The sequence below is a fragment of the Stegodyphus dumicola genome, chromosome 10 (assembly GCF_044657685.1).
Source record: "Stegodyphus dumicola isolate Sdum_Otavi_A_Nest chromosome 10, ASM4465768v1".
NCBI lineage: Eukaryota > Metazoa > Arthropoda > Arachnida > Araneae > Eresidae > Stegodyphus > Stegodyphus dumicola.
The window spans coordinates 123,638,452-123,662,464 of NC_140777.1; the positions used below are offsets into that span (position 1 = coordinate 123,638,452).

Consider the following 24,013-nt stretch of genomic DNA (forward strand, 5'->3'; position numbering starts at 1 on the left):
ATGGCACGACGTCTAGAAAAGTGGTCTTGCATAGAGGTGCGAGGCGTAATTCGATTCTTATGGGCCAAGAATGTGGCCGCATCCGAAATTCACAGACAAATCGTTGAGGTATACGGGGACAAAGCGATGAGTAGACAACAAGTAGCGAAATGGTGTCGTTCTTATCAAGCGGGCAGGGAGCATGTGGAAAACCGCAATATGGAAGCGAGCGGCCGTCCAAGTTCTTCAAGGACGGATATCAACACGGCACGTGTTGAAGAAATCATCCAAAGGGATCGACGAGTAACCGTGCGTGAGATTGCCTCAGAGTTGGACCTGAGTTATGGTAACGTTCAGCGTATCGTAACCGATGAGTTGCGATATTCCAAGGTTTGTGCCCGCTGGGTTCCACGTGCGTTATCTGCGGAGCATAAGGCCACTCGTATGATGTGCAGCCTCACATTTCTTCAGCGATACCATTCAGACGGCCAACACTTCATTGATCGCATCGTTACCGGTGATGAAACATGGCTTCACATCCAAAACCTTACTTAAGACCTTACTTACCTTCACCCCCACATCCAAAAGAGCCACGATGGAGTGGAAACACGCTGGATCACAGACGAGGAAGAAGTTTAAAGTCACACCCTCTGCCTGTAAAGTGATGGCAACCGTTTTCTGGGATACGACTGATGTTATCCTCATCGAGTATTTGGAGCGTGGCCATACCATTAAGGCCGATCGTTATTGTGCCACCTTAACGAAATTGCGTAAAGCCATCCGACGCAAACGGCCTGAATTACTGAGCAAAGGCGTCATTCTTCTGCATGACAATGCCAGGCCCCATACAGCACGCCAGACTCAGGAACTAACTATTGCGAGCTGCAAAGGTTCAAGTGGGAGGTCTGGAATCACCCTCCATACAGCCCCGATTTGGCTGCAAGTGACTATTTAATTTTTCCGGCGTTGAAGCGATACTTATCCGGAACACCTCAGACGATGCAGTGAAAAGAGCTGCCGAGAAATGGCTCAATGAGCAGGGCCCTGATTACTACCAAGACGGGATAAACAAGTTGGTCGAACGTTCTGACAAATGCCTAAACAGGTTTGGCAACTATGTGGAAAAGTGAAGGCCAGATGTGTCTCTTGATTCCCATTTGTATCTTGTTTCTATTGTTAATAAATACTTTTACATTTGCCTTGTAAACTTTTTTGGATCACCCCTCGTACAATTTCTATTCTAGTTAGTTTTGCTTTTAACACTCTTTTATCTATTTGATGCAGCATTGTGTTTTTTACTCTGGCTGAAGGGCCAGTGTACTATGTTTCTATAATTTTAGGCTAAATGAATGGACTGTATAATAAACAACACTAACAAATTTATTAATGGTAATTATTAATTAAGTACTAGTACATGCTCTAGCATATTGCCTTAGTCACTAGCTGAAACCAGTGGCCAAGTGAGAGTTTCTCTCTCGACAGTAGATGGTGCTGTATTCTAACTTAACAGATATCAAACCATTTTGGAGTAGCTGTAGAATAACTGTTTGTATTCTTTCAGCAATATCATTAATTTTCTAAAAAAATATTCTAATTGACTTATTATTAGTAATACATAAGTATTCCACTGGTTCAGTTATTATATAAATGTATAATGTGTAAAATAATGAGAACCCTTTTAATAGCTTGTACAAAAAAACAGAATCAGGATCATATCCAAAGCATTTGGGTAAAAAAACTACTTTTGTTTTCCATGTTATCATTTCATAAATATTCTATATGTAGACTCTATGTGACTTAGCATATGCATATATGATAATTCGTTTTGTACCATGTTGTGCTCTGTATTTTGTAATTATGGCATTAGCTTCTTAATTCATTTTCTGTGCTCTTGTGTGTTACTTGAAGAAGTTTAAAAATAAACATGTAGAAATGAAGGGATAAGCATCTTCACTGTATGTCTTGAATGAAAATTGTATTTGCTGAAATTGATCTGTCTAGGTCATTATTTAAATAAATACTTGTTAATACTGGCCATTGCATCCACATATTAATCTATACATTATATGATATGATGTAAAAAGATTCGTAAAATTTTTCTTCAAAGTATACTATTTTGGAGGAAAAATTAAGCACCGCAAAGGAAGTGACTGTTTTAATTGAAATTAAATATGCATAAAGCTCATGCACAGGTAATCAGATGATTAAAATTCAAGGCAGTAGGACTCACCAATGGCTAGCAGTTGCACATTAAACATTTAAATCAGTAACTGTGAAACCTCCCTGGCAGGATGCATGCCTGTAAATATTGAGGTTAGAAGCGGCAAAAATTCCTGATCTCATTCTGTGATACATTCTGCTAGTCATTCCTCAACTGTTGCTCCAGATCTTTGACATTTTGAAGGGCCGAAATCTGGCAGCCTACTACATATCATACATGTTCAATTGGTGAAACATCTGGTAACCTCGTTGTCCAAGGAAGCATATTAACAGCTTCGGTGACAGTCCAGGCAGACAGAAAGAAGTACAGTGGCCACCAAAACATCGCCATGAGCAAAAGTGGTATCTCCCCACTGCACTAGCCATCTATGGAAATGTACCCACACGGGGTACACTAACGCCATTGCTCGGGCATTTGTTTACATTGCAGCATTCGTAATAGTTACATATTAATGGTGCATAATTTGCATTATAGACAATATTGATGTAAAGTATACTTTGCAGTTGCATGGATAAATACACTAAGCTATTTACAGATGTATATACATATTTCTTATGTGTTTCAGTTTGGAGCTTTGTTGGTGAGGGGGTGATTATAGTACGTGGTTTGTTGTTAATTTGGTTTTCTGTTACACGGTTCGCAGTTTAAAAGTTCATTTATCGTACAGTTCATAGTTCAGCACACAGTTTATGAATTCATTTCATGGTATAGTGTTGAGTGCATAGTACTTATTACGTAATTAATCAACTACTGTTGATCGAAGTTGTCAGAATCCACTGACGTATGCATGTTCTATTTATATAACTGATTTAAAAAACAAGAACAAAAATTTATTTACTTTTTCTGATGCTTCGTTGAATCAGACGTGATGTTTCAGCTAGCAATTTTCTTTACAGAAAAACCACAATTCTATTTCTTGACATCACATTTTATTTACATAAAACATTCAAAAGGAAAAAATCAATATTTAAATGCATTTTCTTGTACAACCTCTCTTTTTCTCTCATGGCTGTAGGAATCAATTTATCCGTCCATCACACGGATTCGAAAACCGAAGTATCTACTGTTTACAAAAAAAAAGATTAAAAAAAGTTTAAATTTCTCTCACTAATGGAACCCCTGGCGCCCTCTAGTGAGGGAAAGACACTTTAGATGAACATTTAACAGTACTGGTGTATCTGTCACCCATAACACAGTATGAAGTCAGCTCATAGTTCGTAGTTTGAGAAGGTATGAGAAAATTCACAGTTGTCTCAATAAATGGAGATATTCAAGTGTGGCACTCCTGCATAGTATGCGGGTGGAGAGTGGATATTCTTATTGTTGCATTTTTTCGAATTTGGAGAATTATTTTAAGTTGCATGCTATGAATGACACAGGTCCAGTTCTTGGCGGTGTAGGAAATCAATAATATTTTTGATATTTTGTAAGACTTTACGGTGCTTAATGATGAATATCCTAAAATCTATTCTAGTATTGATGAAATGGCGAATGTGATGGGCTGACGTTAGCCGACACTGAAACATGTAATGTTCAGGTCTCCACTTCCCCCGCATTATATGCATCTATCCGACGTAGCCATATTGCGATCATAAACATACATGGGAAAGGGACCTAACTTGATATGTACTGGGTGAGGAAGTAGGTTGATACTGTGTTTTTCGTCCGCCTTGGGTAGCAGTTCGAATGAACCTCGTTCTTGTGGTCCTTGTTCCTATTGACGTTGCCACTTTTCATTCGCCATTATTTTAGTTTGTATTTAAATGCTGATTTGGGCCATGGGATATGAATTTGAGATCCTGTTTGTTCTAGTGCTGCCTGTTTTGCTAGAAAATCGGCCCTTTCATTGCCTTCACAGGCGTTGTGCCCTCTAGTCCATGACAGGAAAAATTTCTTATTACTTGTGCTTATGATGTCTTAAATTTGCCGAGGTATTGGAGAATTTGTATGCTGTTGTTTGATGGCATGTATGGAGGACTGACTGTTGGTGATTGCATGGATGGTATCTGTTTTTAAATCTCTTAAGTTGCATAATGTATTTTGGTATGGCTATGAGCTCTGCTTGATATTGCGGCCAAAGGTAACCTTGCCATCTGGAATAGAGGCCTGTTTTAGTTTTTATGTTGACACCGCTTCCTACCTTATTTTTTATCTTTGAGCCATCTATGTATGCAATAAATTCTATTGATGAAGATGGTTTATCGAGGTTGCAATGGAGATTGCGGAAACCCAGAGCCGGAATTTCTGTTATATTCCGGTGGCTTTTCTTCATAGTCTTGTGGATTGAAAATGACATCGTTGTACTTGTTAGTTTTCTTGAGTTGTAGGATCATTGTGGAGAGTGCGTTGATTTATGTTTGAATTGGTAGTGGGGTTACCCTGGCTATTTTTTTAGTGTATTGGTGGAGGTTATTGTGAATGATTGGGTAATATTGATCCAGAATGGCCTTTGAATTAAGAGTCCGAATTTTTTTCGCTGTCATGGGAAAGCCCCAGACAGCAGCTCTGTAGGTAATTATTTTATTGACCACTGTGTTTAGTAGATTCTTCAGAATGCGGTGATTAAGGCCCCAGGAATATCCTTTCATTGCCCTTAATGCTTTTGTGATTTTGGCGTTGGTTAGCTTCTTGTCCTGGAGATGCGGTATCCTATCAAATTTCTGGTCTATGGCTAGTTCTAAGTACTTCATGATCTTCACACATTTTATTTTATTGTTTTCGATTCACAGCGTGGGGTTCCTGGTGATTGTTTGTCCTGGCTTGTGTATTATGAGTGCGTGCCATTTTATGTGTGATATTTAGAGTTTTATTTTATGACAAAGGCTGTTGAAAATATTAAGGGTGGTGCTGCAGTTTTCCTCTAGTTGTCTTCATCCAGTTGTTTATAAAGTCTTTAACAACATTGTAACAGCATTACTGGTTATGTCTCCGGGGAACTACAGTGCCAATAACAAGAAAAGATAAACCATTCACAATCGATGTCTGTTTTATACGATGCTACCTGTGCGGTAGAAATACATACTGTGACCAAAGTTAACACTCATTGGCCTTGAAAATTTAATCATTTGCGTATTTGGTTTGGTATGAAGAAATACAAATTTTCAAGATAATTGGATTATTTTTTTAAGAATTGCCCCCCCCAAAGTGTAATATAATTCTCTCTCTATATATATGTATATATATATCCGTTGTATTCTTAGAGTAATATGAATAATTGATAGTATTCTCATTATCTGTAAATACCCTATGTACTTTAAAAGTTATATGTAACCATGTTTGATATGTAAATAATTGTGCTATATTTATAGTACAGTAAACGATTAGCTGTGATATTTTATCTGTTGTTATTTTATTTTTGATGTAATTAATTATAATATTTATGTTCAGTAATATTTTTTAAAATATGTTTTGTTTCTTACTACTGAAAATCTTCCTAGGATTTAAACTCAGTATGAGTAAAAGCAATTTACTCGTAATTGAAACTCTCAAAATTAAACTTTTACAGCTTTTACAGTACAATTCAACTGAGAGACTTGGATCTGGTGCATATGGAATTGAAGAGATTAAATGTCATCCTTTTTTTCGTTTTGTTGATTGGGAATCTTTATATCAAGCATAAAGCTTTTGTTTTTAAGTGTAATTATTTTATTTTAAGATATGTCAGAGAATATTTGTATATTCTCAAGCATTAAAACGTTTATAACGAGAGAAGTAATCATGCTCATTATAATTAAATTTGCAACATACGAGGGCATTTCGAAAAGTAAAGATACACCGTACGCCAGAGGAAAAGAAAAGTTTTGGTGAGCAAGTTGGCAACACAGGTGTTAACCTTGAACCGTTAGCTTTCTCCTCGCGGTCCGTCGGCATTTCAACGTTGATTCTGGTTGGAGTATGTCGTGTTTAAAATGGCTGCGCCGATTCAGAATTCCGCCAAATGCGAAGTGCGCTCCGTCATACGTTTACTTCATGCAAAACGTCAGCGACCAGCGGATATTCAAAGAAATTGTTTCTGTGTATGGGAACATTATGAATCGACAAAATGGTGTCATTTCACTGAAGGTAGGACCGATGTTCATGACGAACAATGAACAGGTCGGCCATCTGTGATCTCTGATGCCCTTCTTCAGAGAATAGAGGAAGCAATTCGTGCGAATAGACGTCTCAAATTGAAAGATTTGCATCAGATCATACCGGAAGTGTCAATGACAATGTCTTTGTGACTGTCAAGTTAGGGTACAGGAAATTGTGCGCGCGCTGGGTTCCAACAGGCGGCAACCTTCTATGACTGTGGGATACAAAAGCTTGTGCACCGACTTAGCAAATGTTTGGATAACGGGGGTGATTATGTCGAAAAATAATAAATAATCCAGTTAATAAGATGTAACTGACGTTTTTTTTTATTTTATTTTATTTTATTTTATTTTTTTTTTTTTTTTGAATGCGAGCCGTTGTATCTTTACTTTTCGAAATGCCCTCGTATGTGCTAATTACTGAACTGTCATAATATTTTTTTAATGTATTTTATATATTTGACGTAGAATAAAAATTGTCTGCAGTCATTAATAAGACGTAAAATTACTGTTTTCTGAAATGTACAAATGCACAATACCACATAAGGTGTTCTGAATGTTTATATATTGATATTAAATATATATCATAATTGTAAGTGCATAGTTTGCACTAATATCAAAGGAAATTTATAAATGTAATTCTTTTTTGAAGAAAGTATTAATTCCTGTATAAGTACAGGCTGTCTCAGACTATTCCGTTATTGTAGTCCACAATTTGAAAATTTTTTACTTCCTGAACTGACAAATATAAATTAACAGATTTCCTAAAATTATGAGAAATTTGGTGTCTTATAATTATTTAAATCTTACAGCATAAATTTTAATTTCATAATTACTAAAATAATAATTAACAATTTTTAACTTTTTTATGTACGTTAGTTATTTATATTAATTATTTTACCATACACATATGCACAATTTATTGTGTTCGGTATTATATTTAAGTCAGTAATGTGCTAAAGAGTGTAACTGTTGCTGATTCCAAAGTAATGCTTCTCTGTCAAGTTATTATAATGATCTTTTAAATTTTTGTAATTAAATCCCAGTGGAAGTTTCGAAGTTTCTGTGAGAGGAAAGGCGCAATGAAATAAGTATTGGTGCTTTTGTAAGTATATTAAGTGCTCTTAATAAATTTCACGTCGCATATCTTTCTTGTCCTACCTTTTTATGTTTGTAAAGTAACATATGTTTCTGTTAAATACAAAATATTCATAACAAATTACTATTACAGTACAAAGTCTGTAATTCGGAAGAATCTATAATCCGGACCTCAAAGCCACAAACTTTTTTTGTATGCTTTACGCATGCGCATGCACGTTGGGAGGATGTGTCTCCAGATACGTTAAAAAAATGCTTGGCATAATTTATGGCCAGCTACCATATTTCATGTGAGGACGATGAAAATGATAGCCGCGAATTTGAAGGTTTTCGGATATCGCAAACTAAAGGTGAAATTTTCCAGTTATTGGATTTTGTAAAGAAATGTGTAGAAGCAGTAATAAATGAAGATGATATGACAGAAGTTTTTCATTGCGACGACAGTGATTGATTGATTGATTGATTAATCATCAATCAATTGACGGACGCCAAAATCTGTAGTATGCTTCTTGATCCAGAAAATACCGCTTCCGATAGTTAAAAAAGTGACAGAGAGGTTATTGAAAACGAAAAAATTTCGATTGACAAGTTAGTCAGTATTCTTGACACAGCAATTACAGGACTTGAACAGTGGAACTTTGTAACTAAACAAGAAATTATGTCTATTTATAGAATTAAGAGAAAGTATTAGCACAAAAAAAGGTAGCAACTTAAACAACTTACATTGAAAGAAATGTTTAATAAAGTAAACAAATAAATATTAACCTCTTTTTTTTTTTTTTTTTTTTTTTTTTTTTTGTAAATTTTGATACCCTTTAGATCATAATTGCTCTTTATTTCATAAATTACGGTTTCATATTTTTAATTGTATAATTTCTGCATGCCATCTTACCAGATTTAAATTGATGATCTATAATCCGGAAAAACCCCTAATCCGGAATCGCCGAAGTCCCGATAAGTCCGGATTACGGATTTTGTGCTGTATTATTTTACACTCTTATATGCATAAAGATGTAATGTAGATTGTGAATATTGCATCACAAAAGTAAAATTAATAGCTTTCTAATGTTCATTCATTATGTGTGATCATAGTGATACCACTTAAGATACAATACTGTTGAAGTGCAAAAAATTGAAGGCGTATTGAGGAATAATATTCAAGAAGTTGAATTAACGAAATGTACCTAAAGCAGCATTTGTGAGAAATCTTTTCCATGATTTCTTCAAATGTCTTGTTTTTCGTTTATTATTGTTATTTATTTTTCATTTTTAAAAGAATCTTTTATTTTAAATTGCAGAACTTGTACGGAAGTTTAAATGCGATATTTATAAATAAAATGATCTTATTAGTGTTATGAATGAAATGCAGCTGTTAATCCATTGGTAATAAGTTAAAATTGTGTCACTTTAAAATACACTATAAGATACACATTTTGTGAAAAAAATTGATAATATGTTGCTGAAGAGTTGTAGCTATGAAAAATAAGTTATGTTGTAGTCAAAAATAGTTAAGAATATTTACTACTAAAATATTGTAATTGATATTTTGTTTTACATTCATTTTAAATGTGTAATTTTACATTTTGTACTATTTTATATAACTTCATAAATTGTGATATGAATTTTTAAGAATTTATATATATTAAATTTTACCAATAAAGTATTGTTCAGTTTTTCCCCGCTTTTTTGCTTCACTATTAAAAATATTTCAAAAAATAAAACATTGTTTTTAACAATAATAAAACATGCTGCTATCTAAAAATAAAAAAGATTTTCTTTTATATGCAAGTGCTTCGAAGTTCCAGTATTTTACAAAACGTAATAACATGCATTTAAAAACATGTTATAGAAAGAGTGATATTAGTGGTGCAGTTATCTGCATTGATTTTGTAGGGAATAAATATGCTTGTTTCATAAATTGCTTGATTTTTGCTCATTATTATTAAGGGCATGCACTTTTATATTACATTAGTTTGTAAAATACAAAATATATTTTGACAGGTCATATCTTATGTTATATAAGATATGACCCTTTGGGGGCAAAGTCAGCCTTGTTTTAAGTGAAATGAAGTTTCTAGTATGTGATAATTAGTTTTAAAAAGAGAGAAAGGAGGAGGACCAGTTTTTAAATTTGATATTTACATATAACATAGCTTCAATTTTATCTAATTACTTTCTATACCCTCTTTATAGATATTACAATACTTATGTAAGATAAATTTATTAACTCTCACTCCTGTAAAGTTATGTAAAATCAACCTCCTTTTTTTTTTTTTTTTTTTTTTTTTTTTTTTTTTTTTTTTTTTGTGTGTGTGTGTGTGTGTGTGTGTGTGTTATAAGATTTCCTGGAATATAAATTACATAAATCGTTTTAATTGGATCACAACACTGGAGAAACGTTATAGAATGCTGATTGTTCTTAATGGTCACATCTCACTTTCCAAGATCACTAAGTCCACCTGATCATTAAGCTTTGTATTCCGAAGGCCTTGGTAGAAATAGCAATGTCCCTTTTCACTACGAATCTGTGACCGAGTAATTTGAAAAAACATGAAAGTGAATTTGCAATTCTTCCCATCCTGTACAATCCCCTGATTATAACATCATTTAACCTATCTGGAGTTGCTAGAGGACAGAGATGGAAGACTTTTTTTCTTTACTATCATCATGAAGTAAAATAATCACTATTTTGCAAGCATTATGGCTAAAAGGACCTTTAATGATTAACAAAGACTTATATTGATAATTTACTAGAAAAATTGCTGCAACATCTTTCTTTAAAAACACCTTATACTGTATTAACAAAATACCTTTCAATTTCAGCATCTGGCCGTGTGTAATCTAAATTATGAAAAATCGTTTGAAATATTAAAAGTTTTGATTTTAGTAAATTCTAAAAGTGCTTTCTGAAAAGATTTTTTTTAAAAAATATGATGTGTACACCACATGACTTCCTTGTACGGAATATTAAATTATACGCAATTTTCCTGCATTTCATTTAAACATATTGAATTAACAGTTAAAAAATTTTGAATTAAATCTATAGAACAGCTTCAGTATAGCCCACCTTCAAAGTCTGGCCTCTTTTTGGGGGGGGGGGCACCAAAGCGTGTAAAATACATTGTTTTGAAAAATGGTTACCATTGAAATTATTGACTGAACTCCATGTTTAAAAATGGCGGCCATCTTGATTTCACCAGAAATCGTAGATAATAGAAATAAATTTACGACTATTATATACGATTTTAAAAGAAAAAATATTAAGGAATGATTAAGGTTAAAAGGATGTAATTTTAAAAACAATGCCGAAAAATCACACGTTTGCTTGGCTTTCCCAGATGTAAGATACCTTTCCATGCTATCTTACATTTTTCACAACAAACTTTGGCCTTCAATAATTCACAACCCATCAAAAATCCTCTAAAAAGTTCATATCTCCTGATACTTAATTACAACATCACTAACAGCAGGTGTAGAGCAATCCATAACTAAATGCTAAAATCTTATTTCCAAAACAGTATTCTCAACGATATCTGAGCATTAAACAATCACCGAAAATAGTCACATTGAATAAATGTAATTGACCACTATGCTAGCTGGAACCGTAATTCCATTCTCTTTAGAAATCAGATATTTACTGTTTTTACATTGCGTTTGCGGAATAGTATGGGTTACTACATGTTCGTAAACCGGTTTGTGTTGCCACATCATATCATTTTTTAGCGATATTTTTGATTAAAATTCTGGGTAGGCTAGACTAAAATTGTTGCAAATCTATTTCGTCGATACCGGCATAATCCACACTCTTTGAATGGATAACTCAATAAATGCACTCTTACAATCCACACTCAATAAATGCACTCTTTGAAGTTCACTATATTTATTTTTCATAGCGACACTTCGGCGCTATATTCACTTAACAGCGTTACATCTCACTCATTTTATAACTCAGAGTGCACAAAAATTATACCATCTGAAGAATTACCACATATTCTATTCAAAATCTATAATAAATCTAAAACGATGTATAAAAGAAATTAAACAAATAAAAAAAGGAAACAGTTTTCACAAACGCTTACCTGATGCGCATGCGCTACTAATTAATTCAGTTCTCACTTCACTACAAGGCATAAATAAAACATACATAAAAATTCAAAATAGTTTCATTAAAAATTGAAAGATATAGAAAAACATAAAATAACAAGTACAGTTAAAACAATTTTTACAATTAAAATTGGTTTCTACGCAAAACAAGCTAATAATTTTAATGATAATTCCAGAATGAATTAAGCATAATTTAATTCGCAATAATAAAAGAAGACATTACTTAGTTGCTGCGAGTTTGGCTGCAAATTCACTATTCTGCTAAGTTACAGATGTAAAGAAATATGGCTGCCATGCTAAATAAAAATTAATGCTTTTAAATTATTTATAATTCTACAAATATTGCATGCAGATTTACTAAAGGCATAAGAACCTTAACCAGAAGATAAGAACAACATAATTCAATCATTTTTAAAGCAAAAAAGGCACAATTTACAAACATACAAGAATAATGAAACTGAGATCACTAAGCCAAGTAACAGAATGGATGTATATTTATATACATTTTTTTTTTTTTTTTTGGTGCGGCCGTTTGCAACCATCTACATGTTATAGCCGTCCTATATGCAAAATTTCAACATTCTGATGCTACCCTTTTTTTAATTATGCGAAACACGTACGTACGCATAGACGCTACGAAAAATGTTCTGCAGAATTCATTTTAAATCAGTCTTATAATTTTTTTGGGGGAAAAGAGTTCTTTATTCTGTCCGTATGTACAGATGCCACGCAAAAACATTGTTAAATTGCATTCGATAGCCGTCAAAATGGATATTTTCGTTGAAATATGATACCTGACATTTTTCGCGATTACAATACAGTCAAAAGACGTTAATTCGGACACCCATAATCCGGACCTCAAAGCTACAAACTTTCTGCGCGTGCGCAAAATACGTTTACGAATGCGCGTTTAATGTATAACGGACGGTATAAGCTAAGCTAAAATTATCTAATTCAGTTAATGTTGCAGATTGCATTGTTCCTTAATCTTCGAATTGGTTTCGGCTTATTATTTTTTGCAGACTGTTAGAGCAATTTTTTAAAAGAAAGTTTGAACTTTCGATTATGTCAAATAGAATTTCTGATATATATTTACTAATATGTAAAGGATCTACAAAGCGAAAGTATGTTTCGAAGTCCATTACACAAAAAGTGAAATTGCTGCAAAAAATGGATAAAGGCATATCTTTTGTTTATCTAAACTTTAACATTTCTTTATCTAAACTTTGTTTATCTTTAACGCGGCAGCGCGCAATGAATTGGAAGTTGATCTGTCAGCACTATCCTTATCTTCAGGGCAGATGTTTTTATTTTATTTGGCTTATAATTCCTTACTAAGTGTAGTATTTCATCTCGATGTACTCCGTCTTTGATATGACTTAAATCAAATTCCTCGTCATTATAATTTGCTTCCGATAGCGAAGAAAGTGACAGAGGTTATTGAAAACGAAAAAATTTCGATTGACAAATTAGTCGGTATTCTCGACACAGCAATTATAGGACTTGAACAGCGGAACTTTGTAACTGAACAAGAAATTATGTCTGTTTATAGAATTAAAGAGAATGTATTATCACATAAAAAACGAATCAACTTACATTGAAAGAAATGTTTAATAAAATAAACAAATAAATATTAAGCCTTTTTTTTTTTGTAAATTTTGATACCCTTTAGATCATAATTGTTCTTTATTTCATAAATTACGGCTTCATATTTTTAATTGTATAATTTCTGCATGCCATCTTACCAGATTTAAACTGATGATCTATAATCCGGAAAAATCGATAATCCGGAATCGCCGAAGTCCCGACGAGTCTGGATTAACGACTTTTGACTGTACTTCCTTTTTTCTTCGTACAAGGAAGTAAAAAGGGTTTTTAGGATTGCGTTAAGAAGCTGAGTACTAGTTTGCATAAAATGAAATCCGCTGCGGAGATTAGGGAGATTTCTCAATTTGCTGCGTTTTAGAGAGTGAGTACTCTTATATTTATGTTTGCAGTATTTAAATTACTAAAGTTTTCTCCAAGTTTAGAAAAATACCCTTGGCTTATTACTGATGTACATATAACCGAAATTTTATGTTATTTTGGTTACATACAATTTAAAGATATAACTGTGAATAGAATTCTATTAAATGCTTTCAAAAAATATGGTATGCCATTTTAATTTGTATATGTCGATTATACATCCCGTGTCGAAGCAGTCAGGTGTGAAAAGTAAGAAATTTTGCTCAGGACAGGTGGTACATTTTAGGGGATGCTGCAGAAGGGATGAAAAATCGTGTGTCAAGAGGCAATTAAACTTTCTTTTTTTAACTGTTACAAATAAATTTAAAGCAACTAATAATTTCTTTTACAATTATGAAGTTTTGGATGTTACACGTGAGGAATAAAGTGCTACACAAGTCTGCTACATGCAAAGCCACGGCACGGTTGACACTACGTCACTAAAGTCGTCCCAAGGACCTTATAAGAGATAGACTAACCCAGTGAGCGGGACGCGCGTCACCGACATGTCGGCAAGAAAGAGTAGGGACGATCTGGTTTACTTTAACTCTGAAAACCTATGGCGTTTGTATCACATAACACTTTTTAATTATTAAATGTGATACGTTGTATAGTGATGAGATTATGAAAGCCACAGTTTTTTCCAAATAGGATTTAATATAGCTCATTAAAGCACTTTTTACTGCATTTCGCGCAATTTTTTCACGTGTAATTCTTGTACAAACATCTTTACTTTGGTAAAACGGTAAAAACTCTAAGCACAAAATTTATAAACTTAATTTTGCGTAAAAATAAAGTAAAATTAAATAAGATTGATAGTACGTGATGCTTTGAAATAAATAAATTGAATTAAACAAGATCTGATATTTTTTTTTTTTTTTTAAATTTAATGAACATTTTTAGGCAGTGATTTTCCAAACTTTAATAACATTACAAAACTATCATATTTATTTGATTTTATGATCATTAAATTATTAACATTAAAGTGGATTAGTTATTTTAATAATTCATAAAATTCGGAGCATAAAATTTTCTGACCGTAATGAAGGGAGAAAAAGAAGGTAAAATAAAATCTAGAAGCACTCAGATTTTATATTACGCCCAAAAGGAAGTTTTGTGTGTTCCCTATATTTATTGAATATCAAGTTCTGCGCCCGTAAACCACATACATTTGAAAACAGCATATCTTTAAGATTTCCGCACTGGAGATAAAGCTGTTATTTTCCGTACAGTGCTCGCTCTGAACTCGGTGAGTTTGTTAATAAAAAGTTCATTAAAGTTTTACAAAATATGAAATAGATTAAAAGAAATTCGAAATTCGGCTGTCAAGATATCCATCTTCGGGTGGAGGATTACATTATTCAAAATTTGGTGGCTCTAGATACTGTCGTTTTTGTCACAGTGCGAGAAACATACATGTATTCATGCAGATTCTTCATTATTTAATTTCTTTACATATAATACAAGGGGATAATATTTGGTAACAACAATTTGCAAGGAAACACGGACACTTATAGTAAAACAGCGCAAAATGCCGCTTCGAAACTAACAGCCTTTCTAGGCTACCGCCGCTTTGGGCTAATAAATTAAATCAACAGTAAATAAAAAAAAATCCTATGCAGAACTAAAAATAAATTTTAAAAATAATCACTATAAAATACAAACAAAATTAATTATTACGGTTAAATTCAATTTTAATATTAGAATTAAATGTATAAAAATTAAGGAGTCGAAAGTGCTTATCACTCTGATGTATTATGAAATATAATTGAAATAAAATTCCTTTATAGAAATTGTGTTATTATACTCATGTATAATTTTTAAAAAGCAGCACAATTTAGAATTTTAAACAAAACTTTAAAAATTCGTTTTTAAATATTTTAGTACTTTTTACTTATTTACATCAATAAAAAGCATAAAAATTGCAAGAGAAAATTGCTTTTTTGAAATTTTCTATTAGTTCCGATTTAAAATATTATTTTCTAAAAGAAGCAGTTACAAATTTCCTTACAGCATAGGAAAAGCTAAAAAAAATCGAGTCCTGAAAGCATGCAACAGCTTTATAATTATTTGGAACGTTAATTATACTTCATAAATGTGCTAAATTTTTAAAAATCAATCTCAATTTCAAAAATAAAAATATGTAAAAATTCTAATTTGTGTAATGAGGCGCTACAACCAGCTTTTTCTTGACAATTATACACGCTGCAATAGGCAACCAATGTTAAATTTCTGCAAGTCGTCCCTACTCCTCCGGATAAGATCAAGGTGACAGCCGGCAACGCCTCAGACGAGGGAGGAAAACCCGTTTGGGTTAGTCTATTTCTTATAAGGTCCATGAATCGTCCTTATCTACAGACAGAATGGTTGCCACATGAAGCCACTTATCGCTGTTATTCCCTTAAGACGAAAGAAAAAACCTAGTCCCCCCTTGCAGAAGTCTTATATCATTTGGTTTTAAATAAATAAATATGTATATCCGATTTGCCCTTCATCGACTGCATTTCCTAATTTCAAATACGTATCTTAACTTTTCTTAAATAATTTTACATATAAAATAATAGAACAGAAATTGATTTAACATACTTCAGATAGTGGTAATAAAATACATGTTTAAGATCTGACTGTTGCTGGTTTGTTTTTTGAATATATATTTTACTAAATATCCTCTTCCTTAATAAAAAGGCAACAATAATGCATAATGACAAGTTAACAGTTGATTAAAACTAAAAATCCTTAATCATAAATTTATTAATCATGTTTTATTTTTGCAATATCAGTTTTTAACAATATTTGCTATTTACACATATTTGTTTAGTAATTTTCCGGTTTTGATCTTGTTCACTTTACTGTAGGATTGAATTTTGTAACATATAATAAGCCTGGAGTATGATTTGAATACTATTTTTGAGCAATATGAAAAATACTATTTTTGAACATATATTGGTATTTATTCAGTGTTAATTTTCAATATAGGTGCAAAAAATTCCATACATTTAAGCTTTTTCAATTAGATTCCAATTTTTGAAGAATATATAATTGCATCTTTCTCAATAACAAAAAAGGAAAATTGCAAAAATTCAACAAACTTTACACTTGTTTGGAATTCAAAATTCTCAAGTTTCATTCTTATCATTTAATGTCTGTAACATCCCTTTTGTTTAATATGTACATATATAATTTTCTTGTAACTAGTAAATTTTTTTTCCTAAAAATGTGGAGGTACTGGGCGAAGGCGAAAGAAGGAACAACACAAAGCCGGTGAGGCGAGGTCGATGAACTCGGTTCAGCCATGGATGTAAGAAAGGAACTTCCTACTAGTACTTCTAACTTCCTACTTCTATGAGCTCAGCGGCGGGGTGGTGACAAGGCCATCAAGATGGCCTTGGTGGTAACAACGTCAAGGACGGGGGGGAGCGAAGCGATAAGACGTCTAGCCCCAGCTTGGAATGAATTTTTTGATAGGGGTCCATGCTATTGGTTTCGTAAGTCGAAATAATCCAAGTAGAATCGTCAGCCTCAAATGCGTTATTTCCATCACGAAACACTCTAGTTTCTCGCAAATCTTAATAAAGTAAAATATCCATAACGTACATTTCCAAAAACTATCAGTGACCTCCGCCGTCTTCAGTTTAGCTCTAAAACGACAGTCAGAAAGTTAAACGTCAGCTACTCAGCTGACGGAAAAGTTTCCGACCCGTCGATCTCTGTAATGATCGAGACAATTTCCCTCTCGACCGTGTCTAGACTAGGGCCCTTCCCCATATAATTTCCTCTTCTCCCTAACTGCTATTCCTAACATAATATTTACTTCCTTTGGCATAATAAAACGTCACCGACATCCCAAGGGGCCAAGCTGTCGCCACCAAGGTTGTTCTTCGAAGAATATCCTTTCTTTAAACTTAAAAATTATAAGATTGAAAAGAAATTTTGATCTGATCTATATATGTAAATTTCAGTTTCAGACTTGAAATAATTTCAAGCTAATTTCAAGGGACAAAAGATGTTCCATTATATCCCTTATTCGTAATGAAAATTGATTCAAATCTAGAATTGCCTGTGTAAAATCAAGGTACGGTAAGCGCATTTTTACTTCCTCCCTAGGTAACTCAAATCGCAACTAAATTTGACGATTTATCAGGTCTTGGCGAAGTTGAGACACAAAGCGCAGGCGCAAAAGGAAATAACGCTGTCGGTTTATGTTTAAAATTTGTGATGGCTGCGAGTATGTCAAACGAAATGGAAAATGAATTTTATAAAATTTTATTTGATGGATATTCCTACGAAGTAGTGTCTTCCAAGTTCGGAGTTGAGATCAGATGTGATCTTAATAGTTAAGATAGATGGGAGAATTGGGAATTACATTACGAAGCTGTTTCCCACGTGCGTTGGATTGTATCTTCCAAAACGAAACAATGCAAATCGGAAACAGCAAAGTTTATTTTTAAGAAAGATTGTGTGTGTCAACATGCAAGACTAAATAAGAAAGAGGGTAGTTTCAGAAATAAAGAATGTTTAGCTGCTTTGCATGTCAGAATTTTTAAAAAATAATAAGTATACAAGGGAACTACTCTGATATGCGCCCTCAAGTCGCCAAATTTCTCGATTTGGCGAGAAACTTCACGCTGCCATATTACTATCTAAATTTTTTGTCTACATTTTGAACTTTTAGCCTAAAATGTCTCCAAAAACGCGGTTTTCGCACATGCAAAAACTACGTTTTGAACACACAATTTAGCTAAAAATCCGAAACAAAAAATTTAGATAGCAAAAACGTAAAATTTCTAACCAAAAATATTTGACAAGAATCCATGTACACAGCGACATGTTTTAACTTTAAAAAAAAACTACGAATTGCACAATGAAGGCAACGAAGGAATCTACAAACTACGCAGACCTCGCTTTAATAAATTAACATAACAACAATAAATTTCAAAGAATACCTTGTACACAGCATCCTGTTTAAACTTAAAAAAAAATTCTACGAATTGCACAATTTAGGCAAGGAAGGAATCTACGATCTACGCACTCCTCGCTTTAATAAAATAACATAACAACAATAAATTTCAAATAATACCATGTACACAGCGTTCTGTTTCAACTTTAAAAAACATCTACGAATTGTACAGTCTAGACACTAAACAACAAAATAAACTAAAATAAATTTCAAACAATTTAAAAAAACAACAACGACAGAAATTCATACTAAAGAACCAATGAACATAACATTCTAGAAAATAAGAACAAGGATAAAATAAAATGCACTTACCATGAATTAATGCGTTTTCGAATAGCAGAAATATAAATTTCATACCGCCTTTAACATGCCGCCACGTAATCACTATCGTATTTACATGACAGCCAGACACACTATCCAGAAAATTTATACTATGGTTCACAAATAAATAAAATTACAAATCCCTACTTCTATCATGCACTGCCATTAAAAATAATCTCCTAGACCCTCTTTCCACAGTTCCAAATACCCACTACCCCTCAACAGGATAGCCACAATCATATTTCCTTTTGCCGAACTTCGATTCAACAACTACCATTTTATCTTTCCCTCCCATCTTCTCAGACACAGAGGCGAACCAACGAGCTCCAGCGAAAGATTTTTCAACGTCAACAGGGTTGCCATAGAACACGCAATCGCGCCAAAACCCAGCGCAGAACACATATCGCCACATTTGGTGAAATTAGAGCGTATATTAGAGTTGTACCTATACAAGATGTCGTGATGAGTATGTAAAAAAGAATACTTTGATTAAAGTTTCATTTCGGCATACACATCGATGTGATGTTGCTGAAGCGTGGAATTGCTTACGCCCAATTGATTCGGTGAAAGAAGTGTTCAGTGTTCATCAACTACTTTCGTGCCGGTAAAATAACAATAAATAATATAATATTTTTATTCTGCTATACATCCACAGAATATGTGGTCAAAATGGGGACGATAAAGGCAGTCTCATAAACATGTATCTGAACATAGAATTGTTCTACCTAATCGGCAATATATTTTATTACGTTTCGTGATATTCAGTACCTCATATTTCGTACAATTAATTTTTCGGTTGAAATGCGGTTTAGCCCACTGCTTGGGGATTGTTTTTCAACGGGCAATAAACGCGCCAACATGTCTAACCCGATGTTTTGAAAGGTGTGTTGTTATTCTGTTGCCGCTAAATGTTATCGCCCTGTGTTATATTTAAAGAAATTAAATATTGAAAAGTTTGCATAAATGTTTCTCGTATTGTGATAAAACAACGGTACCTAGAGCCATCACATTTTGAATAACGTACGTTTCCAACCTAATATGGGCATCTGGAAGCCCAAACGTGGAATTTGGAATTTTTTATTATAATTCATATTTTGTAAAACTTGAACGAATTTTTGATTAACAAACTCAAAGATTTCAAAGCGAGCAACGGCAACACAGTGCGGGAAAAAAAAAATATGTGCAGAGCGCAAAACTGTGTATCGGAAATTTAAAGCTATTTTAAAATTTTTTTGCGATATTGCTGTTGAACTGAATTTTATGGTTTAAGTGTAAAGAACATGATATGAGATAAAGAAAAATAACACACAAAACGTTAAAAAAAACCGTAATGTAAAATCTGAAACCTCCTTTTTTTTTTTTATACGTTTTTATTTGTCAATTTGAGCAATTAATTCTGTTGCGGTTTTAATGTTCTTATGTGGTGGTTCTTTTTTTAATGGAGTGTTCCCCCCTGTGGGTTTTTGCCATTTTTCTGCATATATTACGGAAACGGCGTATAAAACGTTAGTAAATTTATTTAAAGATGAGGGGGGTCGGAAAGGTTTTCCCCCTGAGATATATACATATATAAAACCTCTCAAAAAGGCTTTAAATGTTTCCTGAAAAGGGTAAGTGAAAAAATATTTCTTGTACGCTTCGTTTTAAAGTTGCTTATTTTTAATAATTTGTATTTCTTTCTGGCTCAATCCTAGAAGATTGGAAAAGCTGAGGTTGTGCATTTCTCTGATGTTTTTTAAGTGAAAATAGATCGATATGTACATGGGCAAAGCCAATGCGGTGCGCAATGCCGAGTTTGTGCAATTCTTTGATGTTTTTTTCAAAGTGAAAATAGATTGAATAGATTGATGTGTATATGGGCAATGCCAATGTAGTGCACAATTGCGGGGTTGGCGTGATGCCGAGTTTGTGCAATTCTCGGATGTTTTTTAAGTAAAAATAGATCGATGTGTACATGGGAAAAGCCAATGCAGTCCGCAATGCCGAGTTTGTGCGATTCTCTGATGTTTTTTTTAAGTGACAATAGATTGATGTGAATATGGGCAAAGCCAATGTAGTGCGCAATTGCGAGGTTGTGCGTGATGCCGAGTTTATGCAATTCTCTGATGTTTTTTAAGTGAAAATAGATGTAAAATCTAAAAAGCTTTCATTTGTTTTTATTTTTACTTGTTAATTCTGTTGCGGTTTGAATGTTCTTATGTGGTGGTTCTTTTTTTAATCGAGTGTTTCCCCCCCCCCACGCTGTGGGTTTTAGCCTTTTTTCTGCATATATTACGGAAATGGTGCATAAAACGTTAATAAATTTATTTAAAGATGAGGGGGGATCCAAAAGGGTTTCCCCCTGAGATAAATTCAATATACATATATAAAACTCCTCAAAAAGACTTTACTTTTTTTTTTTTTTTTTGAAAAGGGTAAGTGAAAAAATTTTTCTTGTATGCTTCGTTTTAAAGTTGCTTATTTTTAATATTTTTTATTTCTTTTTGGCTCAAATCCTAGAAGATTGGAAAAGCTGACGTTGTGCAATTCTCTGATGTTTTTTTAATAAAAATAGATCGATATGTACATGGGCAAAGCCAATGCAGGGCGCAATGCCGACGTTGTGCTCAATGCCAAATTTGTGCAATTCTGGGATGTTTTTTTAAGTGAAAATAGATCGATGTGCACATGGGCAAAGCCAATGTGGTGCGCAATGCCGAATTTGTGCAATTCTGGGATGTTCTTTTAAGTGAAAATAGATCGATGTGGTGTGCAATGCCGAGGTTGTGCGCGATGCTGAGTTTGTGCAATTCAGGGATGTTTTTTTAAGTGAAAATAGATCGATGTGCGCATGGGCAAAGCCAATGTGGTGCGCAATGCCGAGGTTATATTTAATATACATGCATAAAGACATTACATAAAAATATCGGCAGTTCATACATAAATCAAAGTTAAATTATCTTCTCTTCCGAGATGGCACATTTGTCAAGTTTTAAGTATAAAGGTTTGTTTTAAAACTTCTTCTTTGATGGTGGCTAGTTACATTGCTTGAAGGATAACTACTTACTGCACCAGGATTGGGCATGACTGGCCATGAAAGCGGCCTTCCTGTGGAATGCCTCAGCTGCGTGACACACCAGGCTCAAAGTTTGGAGCAAACGTTACTTTGACTATTATAATATTTGACTATACATTGACATAAAAAGAATTTTCACAAGTAGCAGAGCATGAATTGAACATCTTCCCTGCATAACAACAGATGACTAAGCTGGTCTAGATGAAAACCTTTGAACTGACAATAAATCTACCAGAGTATGAATAGCTTCAACTGTAAAAACACGTGCATTGTTATCTAAAGCTACATCAACAACTATTTCAATTTAAACTGCATGAACGAATACAAAAAATCTTTACGTTACCCCATTTGATAGAGATTTAAGGTTCCCTTCACCAAACTTGTCATAAGATGAAAATGTATAGATATGCATACATTTTCATCTTATGACAAGTTCATTATTGGTAGCTTTCATGTTAAAACATAAGCAGATTTTGACTAAACTAAGTGCAAAATGCAAGCTACTCAATCCGAATAAATAACAGAAGGAGGGGAAATAAACTGAGATACTGGTTGAAGATTTTAAATATTTCTTCAGGAAATTGTAAATATATATAGTTAAAAAAAAAAAAAAAAAAAAAAAAAAAAAAAAAAAAAAAACAAGTTTATGGAGTTAAAAAACTTGGATAAAATTAAGCAGGAAATTTTGCTCATTAATTTGTATACAATACTCCAGCACAAATTCAGATCAGTATGCTCTATGAAAGCAGATTATTTTTTATTGTTTAGTCATGTATATATTAACATTATTTTCCCAATACTGTAACATATAAATAATATCATAAAATACCAAAATCATGTAAATAAATAAATAATTATGAGTGTTAATCTTACAGAAATACAAAGTACTTTATAAATTTATATCATTACACACATTTTATTTAAAAATTTTAATGTCTTATTTGCATCCTTGAGCACATTTATGTGTGCAGCATAAATGCTACATTAAGTACACTGTTCTGTGCTAATTTCAAAAGTCCTAGAACATTCCTACCTAAAAATATTAATACTTTAAAATGACATGCTGCAAAATATTTCAAACCAAGTGGAAGTACTGGAAGTGATTAAGGGCAAATTTATTAGAAGAAACACTTTTATCAAACAACAGCAAATAAGAAGTAACGCGACTTGTCTAAATTTATATCTTTTTACAGAACAGTTCAATAATCGAATTTTTTTATAATGAAGTTGCAGAGATCACATAAAAACTTGTACATACCTAAGGTTGAAGTACTCGGCTGAACTGGTACTTCCTGTGGAAATGTAAATATAAATGAGTTTCAGCGTATATGGTATTAGATTTAATATAATTTTTACCTTAATTTCAAATATAAAATATGCTTACCTTCAACTGGACATGCATGCTGTCAAACTCCTTCCACGCATGTCCTACCAATTAGGGCCAGGATTTTTAATTCGGTGTCAGTTAGCTTTTGCGCCGAAGGAGGACCTCCACCTGTCTGTGTAGCAGCTTGGTTAATTTCAGAAGCTTTTCTTTTGGTGCGATATTTCAAATATATCCTTTTTTTTTTTTTTTTTTTTTTTTTTTTTTTTTTTTTTAAATTTCAGTTCCGGAGCGAATTACCCCCGACCCCAAAACATTTAACTTCGAAGATACTTCTTCCCATGCTGTCTTCACAGCAGCTACATTTGCATAGCTGCCTCCCAGCTTCCCACTAATTAAATCGGGCCGGCTTTCCAAAAGGTCAATTAACACAGAAAGTTCATGTGGATTCATCGCGCTCATTCGTTGCGGCTTTCAGTTAACAAAACAGTTAAGGGCATAGAAACGTTTTCATTGGTTAGTCCTCAAAAAACGCTACTTCCGACCACGTGATAATCAGAATCGCGCATCAAATAATCTCTGGCAACCCCTACCAGTTCGACTGGTAGGCAGGTGTTTCAACTGATTACGAAAAATCACTCCCTTCCGAAAGTGATCGTAAATGCTGGGTATAACGATCGCTGTTTTTGCGATCATCGGCGTTTCAATTCAATGAAGCCTTTAGCCCCATGGACCTTTGTTTAGCCCACTGCTTGGCGATTGTTTTTCAATGGGCAATAAACGCGCCAACATGGCTAATCCGATGTTTTGAAGCTGTGTTGTTATTCTGTTGCCACTAAATGTTATCGCCCTGTGTTATATTTAAAGAAATTAAATA

General features: G+C 33.4%; 1 protein-coding gene and 1 long non-coding RNA gene across 2 annotated transcripts in view; one reads left to right on the top strand and one right to left on the bottom strand.

Moving 5' to 3' along the window:
* Window positions 1-9,048, top strand: part of LOC118198543 (ribosomal protein S6 kinase-like 1) — a 190,397-nt gene extending 181,349 nt beyond the window's left edge. Inside the window, exon 16 of the mRNA XM_085825493.1 lies at window positions 5,706-9,048. Within this exon, the coding sequence (XP_085681619.1) occupies window positions 5,706-5,819 (114 nt within the window). The 3' untranslated portion in view covers window positions 5,820-9,048. The remainder of the gene's footprint in view (window positions 1-5,705) is intronic.
* The window catches only part of LOC146995088 (uncharacterized), a 52,790-nt gene extending 29,126 nt beyond the window's left edge, over window positions 1-23,664 (bottom strand). The window contains exons 1-2 of the long non-coding RNA XR_015043534.1: window positions 23,197-23,664; window positions 23,071-23,104 (exon numbers count right to left, since the gene is read on the bottom strand). This is a non-coding gene — a long non-coding RNA (uncharacterized LOC146995088). The remainder of the gene's footprint in view (window positions 1-23,070; window positions 23,105-23,196) is intronic.
* Window positions 23,665-24,013: the final 349 nt, after the last annotated feature.